This window comes from Pituophis catenifer, unplaced genomic scaffold, assembly GCF_029215685.1.
Source record: "Pituophis catenifer annectens isolate HBS135680 unplaced genomic scaffold, rPitCat1.0.hap2 SCAF_7, whole genome shotgun sequence".
In the NCBI taxonomy this organism is placed as follows: domain Eukaryota; kingdom Metazoa; phylum Chordata; class Lepidosauria; order Squamata; family Colubridae; genus Pituophis; species Pituophis catenifer.
The window spans coordinates 74,084,927-74,107,783 of NW_027256887.1; the positions used below are offsets into that span (position 1 = coordinate 74,084,927).

At 40.2% G+C, this 22,857-nt stretch overlaps 1 protein-coding gene across 10 annotated transcripts in view; it reads right to left on the bottom strand.

The window, feature by feature from the left end:
• Positions 1-22,857, bottom strand: part of BICD1 (BICD cargo adaptor 1) — a 116,507-nt gene that overhangs the window by 57,494 nt on the left and 36,156 nt on the right. For all 10 annotated transcript variants that reach the window (XM_070946781.1, XM_070946778.1, XM_070946779.1 and 7 more), the window contains exons 2-3: positions 18,823-19,035; positions 2,071-2,223 (exon numbers count right to left, since the gene is read on the bottom strand). In XM_070946781.1, coding sequence (XP_070802882.1) covers positions 2,071-2,223; positions 18,823-19,035 — 366 coding nt within the window. The remainder of the gene's footprint in view (positions 1-2,070; positions 2,224-18,822; positions 19,036-22,857) is intronic.

Below are 22,857 nucleotides of genomic sequence, written 5' to 3' on the forward strand. Positions count from 1 at the left end.
GTTGAAGAATGCAGATGTAACCTCAATTAGCACTTTTCAGGGCTGATAACAGACACTAAAGGAAACATTTGTCTAATGTGAATTGCATGGCTAATACAAATAAACAAAAGCCATTATTGCTTTATTTCCTTGAAAAAGAAACTAAATATATCAAACAGAAAGAAAGAAAGAAAGAAAGAAACAAGGCCAGAACAAAGTGTGAGAATATAAGCAGTCAGAATTACCAGGGATGACTGTAACTGAGAAAAATATAAAAGATGAATGAAAGATGGAAACATTTTATATTTTAAAAATATAAAAGATGAATGCATAAGGAACTGTGGAGGTGGATTGGTTAGAATCAGGGGTTGGCTGCTGGGGGTTCGGGAGAACCTCTAGCTAAGATTCTGTGCAGTTTGGAGAACCCCCAAATCCCACTCCTGGCTGGGCCCGCACACCCTGCCCCGCCTCTCCCAGGAGTCCCCACGCGGCCCATTTTGGATGCAGGTAAGTGCAGACCGTGCACGGAGGCTCAGAGTGGGCAAAAAATGGGCCTACCAGAAGTTTGGGAAGGCCAGAAGAAGGCCTCAAGAACCTGGGGAGGCCATTTTCACCCTCCCAGAGACTCGAGGAAAGCCTCCAGAGCCCAGGAAGGGCAAAAATGACTTCCCCGCCATGGTGCAGGAGGTCGACTAGGCCACGTCCACCATGTCCATGCCCACCCAGCAACCAGAGAACCCCTTGCTAAAATTTTTGAAGCCCACCCCTGGTTAGAATCCAGTACTGCAGCCTAATTCTCCCGACAGCTAGCAGTTCGATCCTCACCGGCTCAAGTTTTACTCAGCCTTCCATCCTTCTGAGGTCGGTAAATAATGTTTTACAAACCTATTTTACCCTTATTAAGTATGCTTTTTAATATTGTCAGAAAGTTCTGGGTTCAGATCAGTGGTGGGTTTCAAATTTTTTATTACTGGTTCTGTGGGTGTGGCTTGGTGGGCATGGCGTGGCTTGGTGGGCGTCACAGGGGAAGGATACTTTAAAATCTCCATTCCCACCCCACTCCAGGGGAAGGTTACTGCAAAATCCCCATTTCCTCCCAATCAGCTGGGACTTGGGAGGTAGAGAATAGATGGGGTGGGGCCAGTCAGAATTTTTACTACCGGTTCTCCAAACTACTCAAAATTTCTGCTACCAGTTCTCCAGAACTGGTCACAACCTGCTGAAACCCACCTCTGGTTCAGATCTAAGTGGGTCTGAGAGAAATGGAATTATTCCTGTAAAGAATATAACCTGAGTGACTCCATATTTACCCTTCATGTAACCTGAGCTAACCCTAAGCTATTAAGCTGAGTAAGACATTTAGAAAGGGAAGTGTGTATGACGTCTGTTCTGAGGAAATAATGTGTTAGTACATTCTGAGTTGGGTCAGGCTGATCCAAGCTCAATTGGAAGGAAGGAAGATACCTGTTCCAATTAATTGTCTTAGTTAAGGACATATTGAAAGGGTATTTCTGGAAGGGAATTCCAAGTTGGAACAAATGTTGCTGAGAAAACTAAAATGTTATGCAACATCCGAAAAACAATGACAAACGGGGGTGTTTTAATTGTTTTCCTGATTGCCTGAAAATGTATTTAAACCATGTATCGAGGAAATGTTTACTCTCACCCTGCAGATTACCTTAATCTGGGGTCTGGGATTTGAGAGAAGGGGTCTGGCATGGGTGTGTGTGTGTGTAATATTTTGATTAAGAGATTTCTCTATCTTGAGAAGATTTTGCTACATGATTTGCGGGCTGGCTCCCTGGGGACAGGCACTTTGTCAGTTTTAGCCTACATAGGATGAAAGGGCTGTAAGTGGGTTTTTTGTAAGTTTATATGTGGGCTTGTTAGGTTTGTGAGAGGCTTTCGCCTGTGAAATGGATGGCAAGGGGGTGACCCAGGTGGCACATGGGTTTTTTGTCTTTCAATAGTTCCTGAATGCTAGAAAATTTCCTGAAACAGCACCTCTGTTGTAATAGGATACATACTGCATCTGAGAATTTGACATTACTACTTTTTAAACCTTTTATTGAAAATTCCACTTCTGCTCACCTGATTCTGCTTCAGTGTGGAAACCAGCTTCTGCAAAGTAATGTTTTCTTCTTCAAGTTCAGTATAATCCTGAAGAAGCCGCGCCTCCCTAAATTTATACTCTCGGATTTCATCTTTCATCCTAATTCTCTGCAGCTCTGTCATTTCATTGTTCTGAAAAACAGGAAACAATTCCACATATTAGTTTTTCCACTTCCATTCAACCATTCAAAGAAAGAAAGAAACAAAAAAGACACAAAAACAAAATCTGTTTCAAATATGTAATCAAAATGCCATTTCCATTGCTACTATTTATTATATCACTGAATTAAATCAGTGATATATCACATGCGGAAAATAACTGCAAGCTTAATTTTTCCCTTGAACACACATATGTAGTCATGTGGCATGAATAATTTTTGATTTCCTGTTACAATTTGGTAGCAAAATTTCAAGGCAAACAAGTCCCTAAATTTTTGGGGGCAATATTTTTGGAAATGGTTTATCCTTCCTATGGCTGAGAATAAGTAGCCCAAGGTCTCCAGCTGGCTTTCTACCCAAGGTTTCATAGTCTGCTGGCTTCTAGCCTGGTACTTAATCAATACAGATAGTCCTTCATTAACAACTATTTGTTTAATGACCATTCAAAGTTACAGCGGTACTGAAAAAAATTACTTATGACCACTTTTCAATTTACAACCATTGCAGTATCCCATGGACACACATGATCAAAATTCAGGCGTGTAGGAAGTTAGCACCCACCCCTTTCCTAGAGGAATGAAATATTTTGGGAAATATTAAAAAGGCAGAATATTATGTTTCCCTGGATGAGAAATGGAGAAGCATGTTTTAAAGATGAAGCAGCTCCCATCTTCCTGCCCCCACCCTTTGTTAATGGGCCAGAGGCAGAAACTTAGTCTTTGTCAATGGACCATCATCTGCAACACAATAGGACCCATCTAGCAACAGAAACTAACACAATAGGACCCATCTAGCAACAGAAACTCACCACATGGCACCTGGGAAGATTACATCAGCCAGCAAGGCTAGCTAACACCCTCACCCCTTGGGAGTCTGACAACCAATCAGGATACTCTTTCTGGGCCCCAGGAAGTTCAAAGCCAGAGAGGGCATAAAATCCGGGGACTCGCTGTGTCTCGCCCCCTTTTTTGTTCAGGAACTCAAGCCATGTGATCCTGTCCACCATTAAACCATCTTTCCAAGCAGTCTCCATGTTTCCAGTGTCTTTTTCCCCACTTGGAGCTGAACCCAGAAGGATATTTCTTCTTACAGGCGCTTAGCAACCAGTTCCTATTTATGACAGTTGCAGTGTCCCTGGGTCATGTGATCCCCTTTTGCAACCTTCTGACAAGCAAAGTCAGTGAGGAAGCCAGATTCACTTTACAACTGCCTTCCTAACTTAACAACTGGAGCGATTAACAACACTAACGAGAAACGTCATAAAATGGGGCAAAAATTCACTTAACAATTGTTTCACTTAGAAACAGAAATTTTAGGTTCAACTGTGGTCGTACGTTGAGGACTACCTGTACACCAAACTGCCAAAGATACTGTAGCCACATCATTTCCACTTGACCTTCTCAACTATATAAAGTGATAAGAGTTTCAGCTTTTGGCAGGCTATTATGGGATCCCCATCTCTTCCAATAAATAATATTGACCTATCTTTCAGAGTTACTATAAGCAATGCTACTTCAATTAAACAAAACATGTTCTATAAATTGAATGACCATGATTATTAATTTACTGTAAAGTAAAAATACATCTTAATTTTTCCTCCCTATCAGGGAACTTTGCTCGTTGGGTACCCTGGGAACAAAGGAAAGGAAGGGAAGGGAAGTGCAACAGGGCTCATCTTCGGCTGGAATGTCATACCTATTGGCAGACCCCACCATCTCCTCCAGGTGTGGAAGAAAAATGCTTCAATTCAACTCAGTTTGATTGACTTATTGGCCAGCAGTTGTTCCCAAGAGCCAAGAATACATAGACTCTCCCTTTGGGTCGTTTCCAAAGAGGAATACAAAGGCATAACCTTTTATGCATAATGAGGCCGGAAATTGCACTTGGCAGAGATGGCAAATGTTCATAAACTCAGCAATTCAACAAAACATTCTTTCATCTTATCATGAAGTGGTTGACTTTTCCCTCCATTCTCCTTTCCTTGTATGTCTTGTCCAAGCCTGCATAACATGTGGCTACTGCATTTTTCTTGTTAGGAATGCTTAAAAAGTGTAATTGATCAGTTCTCCAAAAGGGGACACTCTAGATCAGGTAACCTCTAAGGTTAGTTACCCTGCTGAGCTTTATTTTTTTGCTAATTTCCCATTGATTAGCATTATAAAAAGCAATGGCCAATTTCATGAAAGAAAGGAGATTTTCTTTAATAATGGGAAGAATCTCTGGCCATTTCACCTGAATGAGCTACCACCTTTGGCCAGCTTCAATCTCTTTGTCACGTTTGTTGCCTTTTGTTGCTTTTGTATAATTTCTCCCCCTTTTTTTCCTGGAAATGAGTGTGAGGCACCCTTGCCTGAGAAACAAGGGAAACTACTTGATTTTGACAGGGAAGGTTTGATTTTCTTCCCACACCTCCACAGTTAACTTATCTGCACAGTGGTAGACTAAAACACAGCAAGATATTCCAAACATTTCTTCAAGAGAAATCGAATAGAATGGAAAGAAAAACCGTTGAGTCAAGGTCAGGTGCTTCAGTATTTTGTTATACTAAAAGACAAAATTTCTTGTACATGAACCAAGAAACAAACCTATTTCTAATATGCTAATTTTCTAATTTCTAATAATAAATTTCTAAATTTCTATAATAAATAAATTTCTAATAATAAGCATAAACAAAGGGATAGAATCAAGATCACGTGAAGTGTTAATACCACTTTTTAATACCTTGGTAAAGCCACATTTGGAATACTGCATTCAGTTTTGGTCGCAACGATGTAAAAAAAGATGTTAAGACTCTAGAAAGACTGCAGAGAAGAGTAACAAAGATGATTAGGGGACTGGAGGCTAAAACATATGAAGAACAGTTGCAGGAATTGGGTATGTCTAATTTAATGAAGAGAAGGACTAGGGGAGACACGATAGCAGTGTTTCAATATCTCAGAGGCTGCCACAAAGAAGAGGGAGTCAAGCTATTCTCCAAAGCACCTGAGGGCAGGACAAGAAGCAATGGATGGAAACTAATCAAGGAGAGAAGCAACTTAGAACTAAGGAGAAATTTCCTGACAGTTAGAACAATTAATCAGTGGAACAACTTGCCTCCAGAAGTTGTGAATGCTCCAACACTGCAAGTTTTTAAGAAGATGTTGGATAACCATTTGTCTGAAGTGGTGTAAGGTTTCCTGCCTAAGCAGGGGGTTGGACTAGAAAACCTCCAAGGTCCCTTCCAACTCTGTTATTATATTATTAAAATTCAAAGAGCTCAAAGATGAAAAATGGAAGAATTTTCTTTTTAAATATCACCTAACTAATGTGACTCTGCAACTTCAAGGAAAAGATCACCTAATCTTTAAAATGTATAATTCAGTAACTTAACTTTAACTTTATCGTCATTGTACATGTGTACTCTCTATACCCATACAACGAAATTCACTTAACATCCAAAGACCAGGTCCAACACACATAACAATCCCCAAACACACTCCCACCCACCCCAATTCCCCACCCCTAAATCACCCAAACATCCACACAACAGACCAAGGAATGCTGTCCAACAGCTCACTGATGGTGGCCCTTTAGTTCATTGTTGAGTGCAATTATAACTCTGGGATAAAAACTATTCAGAAGATGTGTGGTCCGAGTTTTAATTGTTCTGTATGTTCTGCCAGAAGGCAACAGTCCAAAAAGATTGTAAGCAGGATGGGAAGAATCTCTGAGAATGTTATGCAACTTCCTCAAACAGTGAGATTCGAAGATGTCGTCCAGGGCTGGTAGCTGGAGCCCGATGATATTCTGGGCAGTTTTAATTATTCTCTGAAGAGCTTTTTTGTCCGTTACAAAGCTGCTCCCATACCATGCAAGAATGCCGTATGTCAGGACACTCTAAAAGCATTTAACATAAAATTAGATATTTTCAAAAGATGACTGAAGAAAGGAGAAGTGGATCACTCTGCTACTTGGCTCCAGCCTAGTCATCAAGGAAAGCACCTAAGCTAGATGGGAATTTTCTAGTCATTAATATGATTGGCTATGCTTGTAAGTTAAGTGCAGTGACAATCGCGTGAGAAAGGACTGTATGCTATGGAACAAGAAGCGAGAGGATCAATAATGTATGAGTGCCAAATGAATGTGGATCAAATACTTTTCATCCCAATGGGATTGGCCTGTCCAACCCATGCTTGCAGAGGAGGCAGCTGCAGGCCCCATCAGCCTGAGTGTTCTGGATGGGCCTTCTTTGTAGGGGCTCTCTCTCTCTGTGGAACTGTTCTGACCCAGCCTTAGCAGAAGCAAGAAACAGACTCCTTATCACAAAAACCCCCCTCTTTATTTACCTCTTGTGAATTAATTGCATTCACCCACCGAAAAGTCCAGGGAATAGTCCTTCAAAGAGTTAATTGCAGTAACAGACCTTATCAGTTCCTTGCAAGGTTGCAAATTAAGTTCTGGCAAGCAATCTCTGTGGCATGAAACACAATGAGCAAAATCTTCAAAAATATGAACTGTTGTGTTCTACGACAACCACTCCCCTTTCCTTCTATTCATTCCCCAGCCAGGGAGGGGCCATTCAGCATCCACGTGTACTTTACTTCCCGAGTCGATTTGTTGTCCTCCGTTATTCACCTTTCCTAACAGCTCTGTGCATATGTGCATCTGGAACAGGCCCCAGCTGTTCTTCCTCCTCACTCATATCAGTCTCCAAACTTAGACAGCTGCCTCTCCGGTGGCTGGGGAATGTCAGATGGCCCTGGGTCTATCTCTGCGTCCAACGCAGAGCATCCATTAGAGCCTTCCCCAGACTCCAGAACTGGCCCAAGTTCCTCCCCAACATCCTCATTGTCCGAGTCTGCTGCCAGCTGGTGGGCCACAACAGGAACATCAACCCTGTGGAAAAAACATTGGCCAGAACCACCAAGTGGCTGGTTTGATTGTTGTTGCCAGAGGGGCTGGCTTTTGTATTGGGGTTTTATTTTTGTAAGCCACTTGGAGTTACCATGAATGAGTTGGGCGGCCATATAAATTTTCTGAATAAATAAATGTATAGCGTTTCCTTTTTCAGTACTGTGTCTGCCTCAAGAACACATTCATGCACACACATATTATTAAATATGTCTAGTGAGTCATTCCGAACAGTTCCATAGATGGCAACGAGAGAAAAATACCCTACATTTTACCTCATGAGCAACACAGCCATCAGTTATTTTAGAATACCAAACTAATACTTCAGCTTTTATTTTACTGATTTAAAGAACAACAATTCTACACCCAATGTAGAGAAAGCAATTTTTTTTAAGGTACCAAAATGAATGCCAAGGCATTCGTTTTGGATTTTTTTTAAAAAAATCAATACCATACAGGGACAACCTTGAAGACATGTTTCCACAAGTAATCAAAATAAACCTTAGTACTTAGCAAGATATTGACTGTGCATGCTGCTGAAAACAATGCTGAAAACAATGAATTATTATGAAGTGTGAGGGCTCAAAAAGTTAATAGATAATTTAATCTAAGAAATAATTGTTTAAAAACCTGCATCTTGCAACTGCGACTTCAATAAATCATTGTCAAAAGTTAGAGTTACTTTTCTAAGAAGCAGTTCATGGTTCATTCTGGTCAGCTGACAACTCAAACTGCCCGGGGATGTTTTGATTATAGTCTATGTTCTTGAAGACACAGTATTTTTTTAAAAAAGCAGAGTGTTCATTCAAGATAGAGAATTCTCTTTGTCTAAGCATTATTTAACGCATTTGTTCTTGTTTCTGTTGTAATTGGGTCTACGCCTGAGAAATAGCCTGAGGCTTCCATCAACTCTTTTGTTTAGCAAGTCCCTCCCCAACTGTTCCTTCTTTGTCTACCAAATCAGCAGGGAAGGTCTTGCCAGCCATGTGTTGCTCACTTCCCATCCCCGTTTCTATTATTAGTGTGCTTGCTAATGTATTATAAACATGTGCCTACTAGGCCTCATTTTTGGCTCCAGGGCTTACAAAATCCTTTGGATCCCAACAAGAGTTACTTTGCCCATATTACTCTGTCTCACCACCATTTTTGTCAGTCTTTTGCGTTCACAAGGATATGCTGTTTGCCTGCTCAGATCCCACTGCTAACCCTCTTTTGTGAAACACCGCTTGTTGATGTCATAAGATAGCAGACCAGTAGTGGGTTGCTCCCGGTTCGGTCCAGTTCTATAGAACCGGTAGTAAAACCGGTGGGAGGCTCCACCCACCCACCACCACATCATCATGGGTGATCTGCGCATGTGCAGAAGCATGTGTGCGAGAGCGAAGCGACACACGCATGCGCTCCTGTTGCAAACTGGTAGTAAAGGTAAGTAGAACCCACCCCGTAGCAGACCATGCTTACTTGTCCCTTTGTGTCATAGGAATCAGTTAGTTATGGCCTTATTTAGTACAAGTGGTTATTTAACACCATTTTCACCTGTCAACAATACCTTTACTATAAGTCTAGGCTAAACTTCATTTAGCTCAATTTTATTTATGTGCTGATTGACTATTTCTTATGGCCATGACGCCTTGTATCTATTGGTATGAACTGCTTGGTTCAGCAGAGATGGCCATTAAGGAGATGGACAAGATCCATATTGTGTAGTGGGCTTCAATAGCAAGAAGCAAATCAGCATATCCACAACAGCATTTATTGACTCAAAACTGGAACTGAGGAACAGCAGGCAAATGCCTGTAATTTATACTCTAGGCTCACAGGGCCTTAACCAATCATAATCCTTGAAAAAGCCCGCCCAAATATGAATATTCTAAGTTTCCCTCCAAAACAGTTGGAGTTAACAGTAAGGGTCATCTAAAGTTTAGTTTCACTTTAGCAGGGCTTAACACAACTATACATATTCAATACATAACAATCCAGGTAAGATTTTTTTAAGTAAGGTAGAATGTTACTAATAAGAGAAAAGTCCTAGCCTATACTATGATGTATACATAATGCTGCTCTTAATGATTGGTTTATAATGATGTGGGTTTCCATGATTGGTTCATTTCTCATTCAAGAAGCTTCTTCAGTTCTAACTGACTGGTGGGGAATGGAAGGATTTATATTCTTTGGAGTCATCTGGTCATTAGCACTCTGAGAGTCATTGAGGTCACTTGGGGAGTTATGCGTGTCCCAAGAGTCACCCGAATCAGAGTGCAAATGAGTGTGGGACCTTCTTGGAACTGTTGAAAGGACTGCTTTGTAAACAGGAGATAAGTATATCGTATTACTCCACCTCTGTTGTGGGAGGGCTGTTCAATTTTAATTTCAATTGTGAGAGGGCTGTTCAATTTTAACATAGATGGCCTCTTTTACTCCTCTTTCAAAATCTCAGATAACTAACAACCATATGACTGCAAAGAATATAAAACCTTCAATTCCCCCATCAATCAGCCAGAACTGAAAAAGCTCCTTGGATGAGAAACAAAATGTTTTTTTAATATTGGGTTGTCAGTCCTGTTGGTTTTATTTCATTTTTTTTTTTTTTTTGCTTCTTTAGTCTCCTGGATTTTCTTAGTGTTTATGTTGTTTTGTTCACTAAATTCTTGGAAACTGAATCATCAATATATGTATCCAAACCTTCTTTGTTAATATTGTGCTTGGTTTTTCTTCTTAATTCTACAAGTTTTCCATGATTTCCAATTTCATATATAACAATTTGTTCCCTTTCTTTATTACTATTATTGCATTTTTTCCTTTTTTTTTCTAATTTCATATACCATTTTTTCCTGATTTGCATACTCAAAATGATGCATTTTATCTTCTTTTGGAGTTCTTCCATTTTTAGTAAGTCTAATTGCTGTTTATTCAGTTCTCTCAGAACCTGTCTGTGGACTTTGGATTAGTTTTATGAATTTGTTCTAATTCTTTTTTTTTAATTCCAATTGTAATTTAAGCCCGTTATAGTTTTTCGTCTGAATGATTGCAAACTTCATAAGAATCCCTTTCATAAAAGTTTTAGTATATGGTTTTTTTCTGACATTCCTGAAGTTGCATTTATTTTTTAAAAAAATACTTTTTTACATTTTGTAATATGCTTTCTTGGACTAACAACCTGTCACTCATCTTCTATTTAAAGAATGTATTTTCTCCTTGAAACCATGTTATTAAAACTGGCTATGATCCAAATATGTCATTAAGAAAATCTCTACTAACTTGATGAGTTCTGCAAAGACCTTGACCCTCACTCTTAAGGCTTTTTGGATAACATGTTAAACTTAGATTTTCTAAAAGGACTTTTAAACAATTAAGCAACTAAAATAATGTTTGTGTCATTAACATTTTGTTACAGAGTATACTATTACATTGGAATTTTATCCAATGTAAGCTCATGGACTAATGTTAAAATATTAGAGTTGGGCAACCAATTAATTTCAAATAATAATAATAGGTACCTGGGTGCAATCCCAAAACAATTGGAGCATCACTGGAACACCATTGTCATTGAAAAATTCAGTCAATTGCAAAAGGTAGCTTTACTTGGAATAGCTTACATCCTGTGATGAGATCTGTAAACCATCAAACATCCACATCTGCCTAACCCAGGTCCTTGGAAAGGACTTGATAGGTGTACAAAAATGCCACCTGGCTGACTATTTGATGAACAATAATGAGTTTGAAGAGAAGGTAAATAAAGATAATATCTGGCAAGGTTTTACAATTGGAATATTAAAAAAAGAAAGTGAAGGCTTGATTTTTGGCTACTCAAGAGCAGGCTATCCAAACAAATGCAATGAAGACCAGAATTGAAAAAAAACCCCATGGAATGATTCAAAGTGCAGATTGTGGAAAAAAACAGAAGAAATAGCAGATCATACACTGTCATCAAAATGATTCACTGAACAACTATGAAAAATATCATTTGTTAATAAAGAAAAATTGGTGGGAACATATAGTTGAAAAAGTAGTTGAAAATGAGCAGGTTAAAATATTTCCAAATACAAACTGATAAAGTCTTGGTGCATAATTCACAAGATTTAATTGTGGTTGAGAAGAAAATGTGGATAATTGATGTGGCAATATCAGGAGATAGTTAAAAAAAAAAAAAGGAATCCCTACGGATTTTACTCCGCTAGTCATTGCTGACTTTAGGGGCGGTGCTCATATCTGTTTCAAAGCCATTGAACCAGTGCTGTCCAAAGACATTTCCGCAGTCATGTGGCCAGCATGAAATCATGGAGTGCTGTTACCTTCCCACCAAAGTGGTACCTATTTATCTACTCGTATTTGCATGCTTTCATGCATGCACATGCTGAGATGAGGATGGGAGCTTAACCCATCATGTGGTGCTTGAGTCTTGAACATGGGCTGCCATCTTTCCAGCCGACAAGATAATGGCTTAGTATAAAGTAGGAACCTAGTCTTCCTTGGCTGTTTGTAAACCCTAGCTTGCATCTTGGTGCACTGAGTCAAGACAGCCAATTACACTTTATTCAGTAAACTATAATTTACCATACCAGAGTTTGATACAATCTTAAGATAGCATCTTAACCGCTGAGCCACCACGCTGCCCCCATCAGGAGATAGCAGAATATTTTCAATTAATTTATTTTTATTAAATTTATATGCTCCCCATCTCACTATCCAAACAACTCTGGAAGGAATAGAAGACAAAGAATTAGGGACAACGTATCAAGATCTAAAAATTGAAATGTATGGCATAAATTGGCAATGATGGTCCCAGTGGTCATCAACACACTGGGTGCCATACCAAAAAGTCTTGAATGACACTTGGAAAACCTCTATATTGACAACATTTCCATACAAAAGACCACACTGCTTGTGAGGGACTGGGGACTGACCTATGAATCTATTAACCTATAAACAAATTATAAAGGGCCTTTCCCAATAAGTCATGAATCCGCTGCAGTTAAAACTATTCTATATTATTTATTCTATTTGTGCCCTTGATAAATGTTGTTAAGGTTAGCTGTTAAGATTAGATAAACTCAGCTGCTCACCAGTGGAGACCACAAGCTAGAACTGTTGGTTAAGATAAGGAGATATGATCTTACAAGCCTACAGGAATGCGGGTCTTGCTATCTTGCTTAAAAACCTACCCGTTATTAGGATACAGGAAGGTAAAGTGACATTTAGCTTAAACTGTGATTAATGACATCTGGGCATGAATCTGGAAATGTGATAAACTTTTATCATTAACAAATTAAAAAGCATATCCAGAGATGGAGAGCTTAATTAATGAAATACACTCTTATACACATTATGGGCAGTAGGATTTTAGTAAGCAATTGTGTAAGGAACCTGCTTACATGTGCCAATAAAATTGTTTTATTTCAAAACAGTATAAATGTCTATACCAGGCTGTATTTTGGCACATTTGATTTGGACTTTAGTCCCAAATCTGACATTTGGTTCTACGCAGAAATAAAGTGTTTAAACACTACTTTTCTCTATCCTGTGTTAATTCATTGGCATCAGTGGTGGGTTTCAACATTTTTTACTACCGGTTCTGTGGGCGTGGCTTGGTGGGCGTAGCTTGGCGGGCGTGGCAGGGGAAGGATACTGTAAAATCTCCATTCCCTCCCCAATCCAGGGGAAGGTTACTGCAAAATCCCCATTTCCTCCCAATCAGCTGAGACTTGGAAGGCAGAGAATAGATTGGGGCAGGGCCAGTCAGAATTTTTACTACCGGTTCGCCAAACTACTCAAAATTTCCGCTACCGGTTCTCCAGAACTGGTCAGAACCTGCTGAAACTCACCTCTGATTGGCATACTGTGCCGTGTAACAGAAACAGTCTTGGGCTGGGCTAGCACTTGGATCTGAACAGACAGACCAATACATTACAATATTCTAGATTTTGGGGAAGACCTTGATGAAAATGAAGGCCAACATCAGCTGCCAAAGAATTGATTGGCAGTGTGATTTCACACTGTAGTGTATAATAAAAATAATAATAATGCCTATCCCGGGTCCTTGGGAAGGACTCGATAGGTGGACAAAAATGCCAAATCTGGTCTGAACATCTGGCTGATTGTGCGACGAACAATAATAATTTTATAAAAATCAAATGAACAATTAACATATTATTGAAAAGAACATATGTACTGTATTTTTCAGAGTCTAAGATGCACTTTTCCCCTCCAAAAAAGTGGTTGGAAAAGTCTGTGCGTCTTATACAGCGAATATTGTGGCATGGGGGGAGAGGGGAGTTGGTGCGGCGCCGATCAGCTGTTCTAGAATGGGCCGCAGCGGCAGTGGCAAATGAGTCAGATGAATACCGGATGGATGCTGGGAGGCAGAGGCTGATTTTTTTTTCTTGTTTTCCTCCCCAAAAGCTGGTGTGTCTTATAGTCCAGAGCATCTTATAGTCCGAAAAATACGGTAATATGTTGGCCTCAAGGAAGAATATGCATATTTATAAGTTAAGATTAACAAAACAATTCAATGATGTCCATTCAGTATTATTTCTTTGATTAAAGAAGCACATAGGCAAGTTGCAATTAAAGATAAGCTCCTACATATCTGAAGCATTTAAAGCACTGGTCAGCTAAAAGAACCAAACACCCACAATCCTAAAGCTTAACAGTGGGTTTGACCATTACAATGAAAGAGTCATACTGCTGTTTGACCTCCAAATAACCTTTGTATCCCCTTCCTGAATGATGACAGGAAGGCTGTTGAGAATTACTATAAATAAACAGCTTGCCTAGCACAGAATAATGCAATTAAAGTAACTGTCACCTCCTTTCCATATTCTCCTTTTCTCCTAAGACTAGTAGGGCAAGTCACAGAAGAACCCATTAAATCAGAAAACCAGAGCCAAGAACTTGTTTGCACTAATAATGAGGTTTGGGATTTTAGTCAAAAAGAGAATTAAGGTTCAAAATTAACCTCCAGGGAAACAAGTAGATAAGTAAAGGCATTCATTATAATGCATAGCATGATCTCCATTGTATGTCTTTTCAGATGATTATTTTCTCTTCAATAAAGTGACATAAAGGTAGCCAAAAGAATAGGCAAGATTAAATCTATATTTTCAATTTAGGAAAACCAATTTATCATTTAATTTGTAAAATAAAATTATCTAAAGCCAATTAGATTGTAAAAAAAATTATAGTTAACACAATATTGAAATCAGCAGCATAGTGATAATAAAAACATAATGTTTAAAACATTCCATTAAAAAAATTCAAAAAATAAACTCAGTGTAGAAAGTTAGCACCCACCCCTCTCCTAGAAGAATGAAATATTTTGAGAAATATTAAAAGGCAGAATATTATATTTCTCTGGATGAGAAGTGGAGAAACATGGTTTTTTTAAAAGACAGAAAGCAGACTCAATCTCCCTCCCCCCAGCAGATTTTTTTGCCCATTGAGAAAGATTGGGCCAGCCTATCTACAAAACAAGACCTTCAGCTCCAGGATGAAGGGATTAAGACATGACCCTCCAGGACATAATAGGATTAACCCACTAGCAGAACTCAAATATTTTGGCCACCTAATGAGAAGGAAGGACTCACTGGAGAAGAGCCTAATGCTGGGAAAGATTGAGGGCAAAAGAAGAAGGGGATGGCAGAGAACGGGGTGGCTGGATGAGTCACTGAAGCAGTAGGCATGAGCTTAAATGGACTCCAGAGGATGGTAGAGGACAGGAAGGCTTGGAGGAAAATTGTCCATGGGGTCATGATGGGTCGGACACGACTTCGCAACTAACAACAACAACAACTATCAGCAGAGCTCACTACATTGCACAATCTCTTAATGACATTGCATCAGAGTCCAAACTTCAACCAACCTTCTCAGACTTCCTACAGAGCTAGCTATGACTACTACAACAGCTAATAGAATACATGTTCTTGCACAGGAACAGAAAGTTCAAGTGCAAAGCCCAAGAGAAGGTATAAAAACCCCTCACTCTCAACTCCATGTGGTCAGCTGCCCAGAACCACCCATGTACTTCTGCTTCATCAATAAATGGATCCTCTTTCCAATCAGCCTCCAGCCTCCATTTTGTCTCCAGTGCCTTTCTCCCGGCTTGGAACTGAACCAGATGGATATTTCTTCCAACATCAACTTAACGGACTGATATTCTCTTTAACAAAAGTCTTCAAAGGCCAAACTTGAAAACTGAAAGTGATAAGAATCAGAGAAAATTCCAGAAGACAAAGGTCATCACTGAAAATGTTGTGAACTGCATACTTCATTGTATGTTATCAATGCAAGCAAGTAAAGTTATTTTCATAAATTTGTAATAGTTCACTAACAGTGCAGTTTGTACTTTTAACCTCTGTTCAGTCATGTCCAGTTCTTGGAAGCTGCCTGGGTAAGTCCCTGAAGTTTTTTTGGCAAGATTTTTCAGAAGTGGTTTGCCAATGCCTCCTTCCTAGGAGTGAGAGAAAGTGACTAGCCTAAGATCCCCCAGTTGGCTTTGTGCCTAAGATGAGACTAGAACTCCCTGTCTCCCAGTTTCTATTTTTTTAAAATTTGATTCATATGCCGCCCTTCTCCGGAGACTCAGGGCGGCTTACAATGCGTTAAGCAATAGCCTTCATACTTTTGTATATTTATACAAAGTCAGCTTTTTGCCCCCACAAACTGGGTCCTCAATTTACCTACCTTAGAAAGGATGGAAGGCTGAGTCAACCTTGAGCCTGGTGAGATTCGAACTTACAGTAATTGCAGACAGCTGGTGTTAATCACAATGCTATCAGTCTGCTGAGCCACCAGGCCCTTCTATCCCGATGCCTTAATCATAGGTGCTCATTCAAATGAGCTTTAGTGCTATTGAGTTTTAAAACTCAATATTTTGAGATGATAGGGCAGTGACTCAACCGAGCAATAAATAGGTGTAATATTTCCTTCACCTATCTTATAACTGACATTTTGTAAGTGGTTGGAACATCTGAAACTTAACCTAGTAGGAAGCCTTTTAAACAAAGATTCAGTACTGTAGCTTAGAGTTCCCCAACATTTCTGGCTTTGTGGACTGGCGGGGGGGGCGGGGCGAGAGGGATGGTTCATGCAAGTGGTCAGCAAAGACATGCATACAGGGCTCCATTTGCACAAGTGGTGTGAATGTGCACCTGCTGCTCCCACAAATGGAGCATGCGCACACGGGCTCACTCACTGTTTGCGGAAGTGAGAATGCGCGTGTACGCTTATGTGCTCGCCAACTGTTTCCACAGCCCAGTTGCAAACTCCTCACAGCCACAGCCCACAGGTTGGGGACCCCTGCTGTAGCCTACTCTGGGTGTAATTAGGACATGAGGCCAGATCTGCTGGATGCAGGTAAGATTATCAGAAGATAAATCGAAATCCTTATAAAATTGGTTCGGGTTATTTTATTAGGATTGAGATGTTTCTTACTTTTAAGTCCCAATAAGATATTTTAATTGGATGATTAATATCTAATTAACAAAAAATGTTGGACAATTTCTTCAACATGCTTTTATTTGTATTTTTCCATGATTACCAACTACTGTTTGTCAGGCTCCAAGTAATGCACCCATCACAAATCGAACTCCAAGGCATTGCTTCTCCTCAAAGAATAAATTTATTTAGATACATCATCTTGGTGCTACTGGTGAAAAGCCAGTACTAAAGTTCCCAGGCTTTTCGCCCCGATATAAGTTTCAGTTTCTCAAGTTTCCAAAACAACTGTCACATTGTCCAACCAAGATAGGAACTGGTTGCTCAGCGACATCTCTCAGCCAGAGGTGGAATGTGGTTGACTCATCAGCTAGGAATGATGTTTTGACTGAAGGCTCCATCCCCCTCCAGTTCCAAGCTGTGTCAAACTCAATTCATGCTAGGATGCCCAAGGATACAAACAATCCCACACCCCAATCAAATTCAGGCTTGACACTGTTTTTCCTTCTTCCACAAAAGATCACTGAATAATGTCTTTTCACAGATAAAACCATGCATAATACAGATATGTGACTAAACAGAAATTTATGTCTCATATACATGTTGGAACTCAAAACCATCAATTAACACTAAATATGGAGAGATTCGGGATGAATAAAAGAAATACTACACATAGTTAACTGTGGAATTTGCTGCCAGCAGAAATGCTGCTGGTCATAAATTTAAATGGTTTTAAAAGAGAACTAGATAAATCCAAGCGGCTAGACAGTTTAACGACAGGATGTGATGTCCAAATTGATAGCAGTATGCTTCAGTACCAGCCGCCATGGAGCAAGGGAGATACCACTTTCCTCTCTGTATTTTTAACCTTCCTCAAAAAATACAGTTGCTTTGTGTGTAACCTGAAATGTTGTCTTTTGTGGACCAGGCCAGAGGAATTCTTATAATCTTATCAGTTAGAGGCATTCTTAATTGCCTGGTTTAAACATGATTTACTGTTATGGAAAAATACCAAAAAAACTCTAGGCAAAGATTGGAAAAAAAGATTGAAGAATTTACTTCCATTTTAATCACACCAGAAGTTCTCATTTTGTCCAAACTGGGTACTTCAGCCTTCACATCATTTTAAAATAATTAATTAAACCTGCCTCCTTTGGACAACTTTAGCTTATCTGACCCATTCATTTTATGTACATTGAAAAATTAGGTCATTTAAAAGCAAGAAATTAATTAGTTTCTGGTCCTTCTCCAGTTTATTGTCTGTAGATTTAAAAGCAAAATTATCTGTGTGGCAACAAGAAGACAATAAGGGATGTTTGAAACATGATTATGTACGTGTAAGAAAAGATAAAAAGTTACTCATTTATAGAATGTATTAATTGCATAAAAGAAATTATAAAGGCTCTATTGCAAAGCCTCAGTAACAAGGCAAAGGGAAAAGCCACAAACGGAAAAAAGTTAATTATTATGTGTCAGCTTGACCAAAATATTCAAGAAAGCTCACCCATTGTTTGCTATGGTGCATTTTTTTACCATAAAACACCAAACTTCTGCAAAAACATCATAAATTGTTATCCTGTGACCACAGGATGTGTCAAACTATAAATGCAGGCCACATGACAAGTGACCAAAATACAGTCACATGACTGTAGGTGGCCATCAAACCTTGGAACTGGGTTATAAGTATATTTTGGGGGGATCCATCGTCCCCCCAATGGTCACTATGTCAAGCTGTAGCTACTTTTTGAGAAACAAGAATATGTGAGTAAATCCAGTTCAGACAACGTCTGCATCCTATCCAGTGGTGGGCTGCAACTGGTTTAACAACCGGTTCTGTGACGGCGTGATTCACTCACGCACACATGCACGCTTCATATGCATGCATGCCTAACACGCACAGACGCCTAACGCACTTGTACGCCTAACGCGCGTGCAGGCAATGTTCAAAATACAGCAATTTGAAGCTCAGCTGCTTACCTTCTATGGCAGCCCCAGTACAGCATACAGAAAAGCGGAGGTACAGAAATCAGCTGTGCCGCACGAATCAGCTGAGCCAGAAAGACGGAAATATAGGACAGGATAGAGCAGGGATGAGTGGCCGGGGCCACCTGATCATCGGAACTACCGATTTGCTAGAACCGGTCTGAACCGGCAGCAGCCCACCACTGATCCTATCTTTCAATCATGTATTTCCAAATTACAGTAAATTAAAATCTGTTTCCCTTGTCACATGTTCTTAATCTGATTTACCTCTTTCAAGTCCTGCAAAATTGCTGTCAGTCGTTCATTCTCTGCTTGAACGTTGGTAACCACAGTTCTACTTTGCTTCAGCTCGTTCTGCATTTCCAAAATCTTCCCAAGGTAATAAGCTTCCTTGGATGCCGACTCCTGAAGGAGCGTCTCTTCCCTGGTCTCACCATCTTCAGCTACTTTACGGTGGACTGAGAATGAGTGTCCAAATGCCTGCAAGGTTAAAATAAGAGCCTGTTAAATAAATAAGTAAACCTACAAGCAAACCGCTAGTCCTCGATTTATGAGTTTCTGTTGCTAAGCAATGAAGTCGTTAAGTGAGCGGCACCTGATTTTATAGCCTTTTTTTTTTTGTCACCATTCTTAAGTGAATCACTGCGGTTAAATGAATCATAAAGTCATTAAGGGAATGTGGCTTCCTCCATTGGTGTTGCTTGTTGGAAGCCAACTGGTAAGGTCTCAAATAGTGATCATGAGAGCCTGGAACTCTGCAACTGTCATAAATACATGCCAATTGCCAAACATCCGATTTTTGATCATATGGGGATGCTGGTAGTCATAAGTGTAAGGATTAGTTGTAAGTCACTTTTTACTCAGTTGTAACTTGGAATGGTTGTAGTCAAGGACTATCTTTACTCCTTAGACCAGGGCTGTCAAAGTCCTGACCCGTGGGCTGAATGCGTCACGCGCTGGCCATGCCCACACCCAGTTTAGCAAAGAGGGGGAAATTCCTGATACGTCACATGATGCTGCCATGACGACGTGAGTTTGACACCCCTGCCTTAGACTCATGTTGACTATTTTAAAAGAAAGTAAATAATGTATTCATGAACTGTGGGAGCTATTAAGACCAGAGCAAAAAAATATGCTGAATATTAGCAACAGTTTCACTGACCAAATTCCTTTAAATTTGGGCAGGTCAGCAATAATAGCACTTAGACTTATATACCGCTTCACAGTGCTTTATAGCCCTCTCTAAGCAGTTTACAGAGTCAGCCTATTGCCCCCAACAATCTGGGTCCTCATTTTACCAACCTCAGAAGGATGGAAGGCTGAGTCAACCTTGAGCCTGGTGAGATTCGAACTGCCAAATTGCAGGCAGCTGGCAGTCAGCAGAAGTAGCCTGCAGTACTGCACTCTAACCACTGTGCCACCGCCGCGGCTCTTACTTCCGTGACTGGCCATATCAACTGGATGTAAGAACTAACAATAAAAATCCACAGGGCCACAACTTCATCATTCTGTCTCATGTAGTCTCTTACATTTAGACTTGTGCTTTGTTGCTAACAAGAGCAAGTTAATCTTGTATGTTGCTTCTGCTTAAATTACACTAGGAATTTGAAACCTTTTTCTGCCATCAAGGTCTACAGAGAAGCAACAAATCCTAATCATTGACTTCATCGGTGTGATCCACCTAGAATCTTGGAATTCAACCCCCCAAACTTTAAATCACACACAGCAACTAGATTCCGATAAGGCAGGGGTGTCAAACACGATTTCATTGAGGGCCGCATCAGGGTTGTGTTTGACCTCGGGGAGCTGGGGTGGGTGTGGCCAGGATGGGTGTGGCCAGCTCAACATCACTTATGTTGGGGGCGCCTGTGCTGGCCAAGCACTCTGCCAGCGAAAAAGGGGTCCCAAGCTCCGTTTCTGGCTGCAACAACCTCCTGCAACCATCTGCCAGTGAAAACGGAGCTCGGGGGGGCTGCATGTGGCCCTCCCGAGCTCCGTTTTTGCTCATGGGCCGGTCCTTCACTGTTTCCAGGTCGGCCCCATGGGCCAGATCTGGCCTGGGGGCTTTGGGTTTGGCACCCCTGAGATAAGGACTGCTAAAATATCCAATGTCAGCAAGTAGGCTGGATGTTAATTTTAAAACAACACATGCCATTTTAAATTTTAAAAAAATATTAATTGTTTCTCCAGCAAAACATCAGGTTATATGTCTATGGTGATTCTCAGTCATCTAGGTCATTGTTGTCCCAAATGATAGTACAGTGGTTTAGTGCACCCTGTTATTAACACAGCTGCCTGCAATTTCTGCTGGTTCGAATCTCTCCAAGGCTCAAGGTTGACTCAGCCTTCCATCCTTTCTAAGGTAGGTGAAATGAGGACCCAGTTTGTGGGGGCAATAAGCTGACTTTGTATAAAATATACAAAAGAATGAAGGCTATTGCTTAACGCATTGTAAGCCACCCTGAGTCTCCGGAGAAGGGCGGCATATAAATCAAATTAAAAAAAAAAAAAATGGTTGGGACAATCTGGCTATCCGGCGACACAAAATACTGATGAGCTGCATTTTATTTCATGATTGATTAATTATGATAGAAAATTAAATATAACTTTATGGCATTGTTTATTATCTAAACAAAGTTCTGTCATCGATTTTATAAAATACAACTGAAAACAAATAAAAAGCGACACCATAAAAGCTCAATAAAACCAATAAAAATAATACATTTTATTTTAATGTACAGCACATAAAGCCACAATAAAACTAACAATTGAACAAGAAGCATAAAAGGTAATTAAGATGAAACCATTATAAAGCATAAACATCTTGGTTATTTGCATATGGATAAGACTTTCAGTATGATCAAAGAGAGCCCCACAATATGCATGGTTTAGAATGAATGACATCATTTGTTCAATACCCAGACACTGTTGACTGAATAATTATAAAACAGAAAAGTTTCTCATCAAAAGAAATCAGATTTAAAAAAGATCCTATAGGCCAGTGATGGCTAACCTTTTTGCCATCACGTGCCAGGAAGGGGGGGTCACGCACACGCGTACCCATACCCATAATTCTATGTGCCCCGCCCCCACTCATGTGCGTGTGATCCCCTCCCCCCGCTCCTGGCACGCGATGGCCTGGTAGGCCCGTTTTTCTTTCACACCTGGCTCCAGGGCCACTCTAGGAGTCTGGGAGAACGAAAACGGCCTTCCCCACTCCCCCTGGAAGTCCTCCGGAGGCCAAAAACGGGCCGTTTGACAACTTCCGGTCCCACCGGAGCTGAGCTCGTGTGCCCACTGATATGGCTACGCGTGCCACCTGTGGCACACATGCCATAGGTTCGCCTCACGGCTATAGGCTTTATACTTGTGTTAGAAGGATGAGATTCTATTCTTTTCTCTGTTCGTTCCAAAGCTGGAAATCTAATAGAAATCAACAGACGATCAGTGGAAAGTCTAAATATATTTATTCACCCGAATAAATGGGGTGGGTTCTACTTATCTTTACTACTGGTTTGCAATGGGAGCACGCGCACACGCTTCTGCACATGCGTGAATCAGCCATGATGTTGTGGTGGGTGGGCGGAGCCTCCCGCTGGTTTTACTACCGGTTCTATAGAACTAGACCGAACCGGGAGCAACCCACCACTGCTTGAAGTTTCTTTGGAGGCTGCTCCAAGAAATAGTTTCCCCCATTCTTTTATATCTTTTAGTAAAAATTTAGCCAATCAGAATGCATCGCTTATCTCAATACTTTTTGTTCTATCAGCATGAACACTTGGTCTGCATATCCTGTTTCTCTTAGCATGGACATTTTTTTGGGTATCCTGTTTAAATGTTTTCTTACCTCAAAATTACACTGAATTTCCTTATTTATGGTTAGCAGAGTCTCTTATCTATAGCAAAAACACGAACAGACATTTTACCCTTCCTCTACATGCATTCCGTTGTTACATAACACCCTCATTTGTCTATTCAGGAGCCAGTTACTGACAGGAAGCGTCATTATTATATAAGATACAGATCTTCCTTTCCTTGTTGTAAACATAATCCAATAATAGAAGGCCTAAAACTTCCTCAGCTTGTAGACAGGCTAGAGTAAAAAACTTTGGAACATCAGAGTTGGAAGGGACCTTCTGGACAGCATCCTCTCCTCAAGCAGGCGACCCTATATCATTTCAGGAAAATGGCCGTCCAATCTCTTCTTAAAAACATTCGGTGATGAAGCAACCACAATTTCTGAAGGCAAGCAGCTCCACTGGTTGATTGTTCTCACTGCCAGGAAATTTCTCCTTAGTTCTA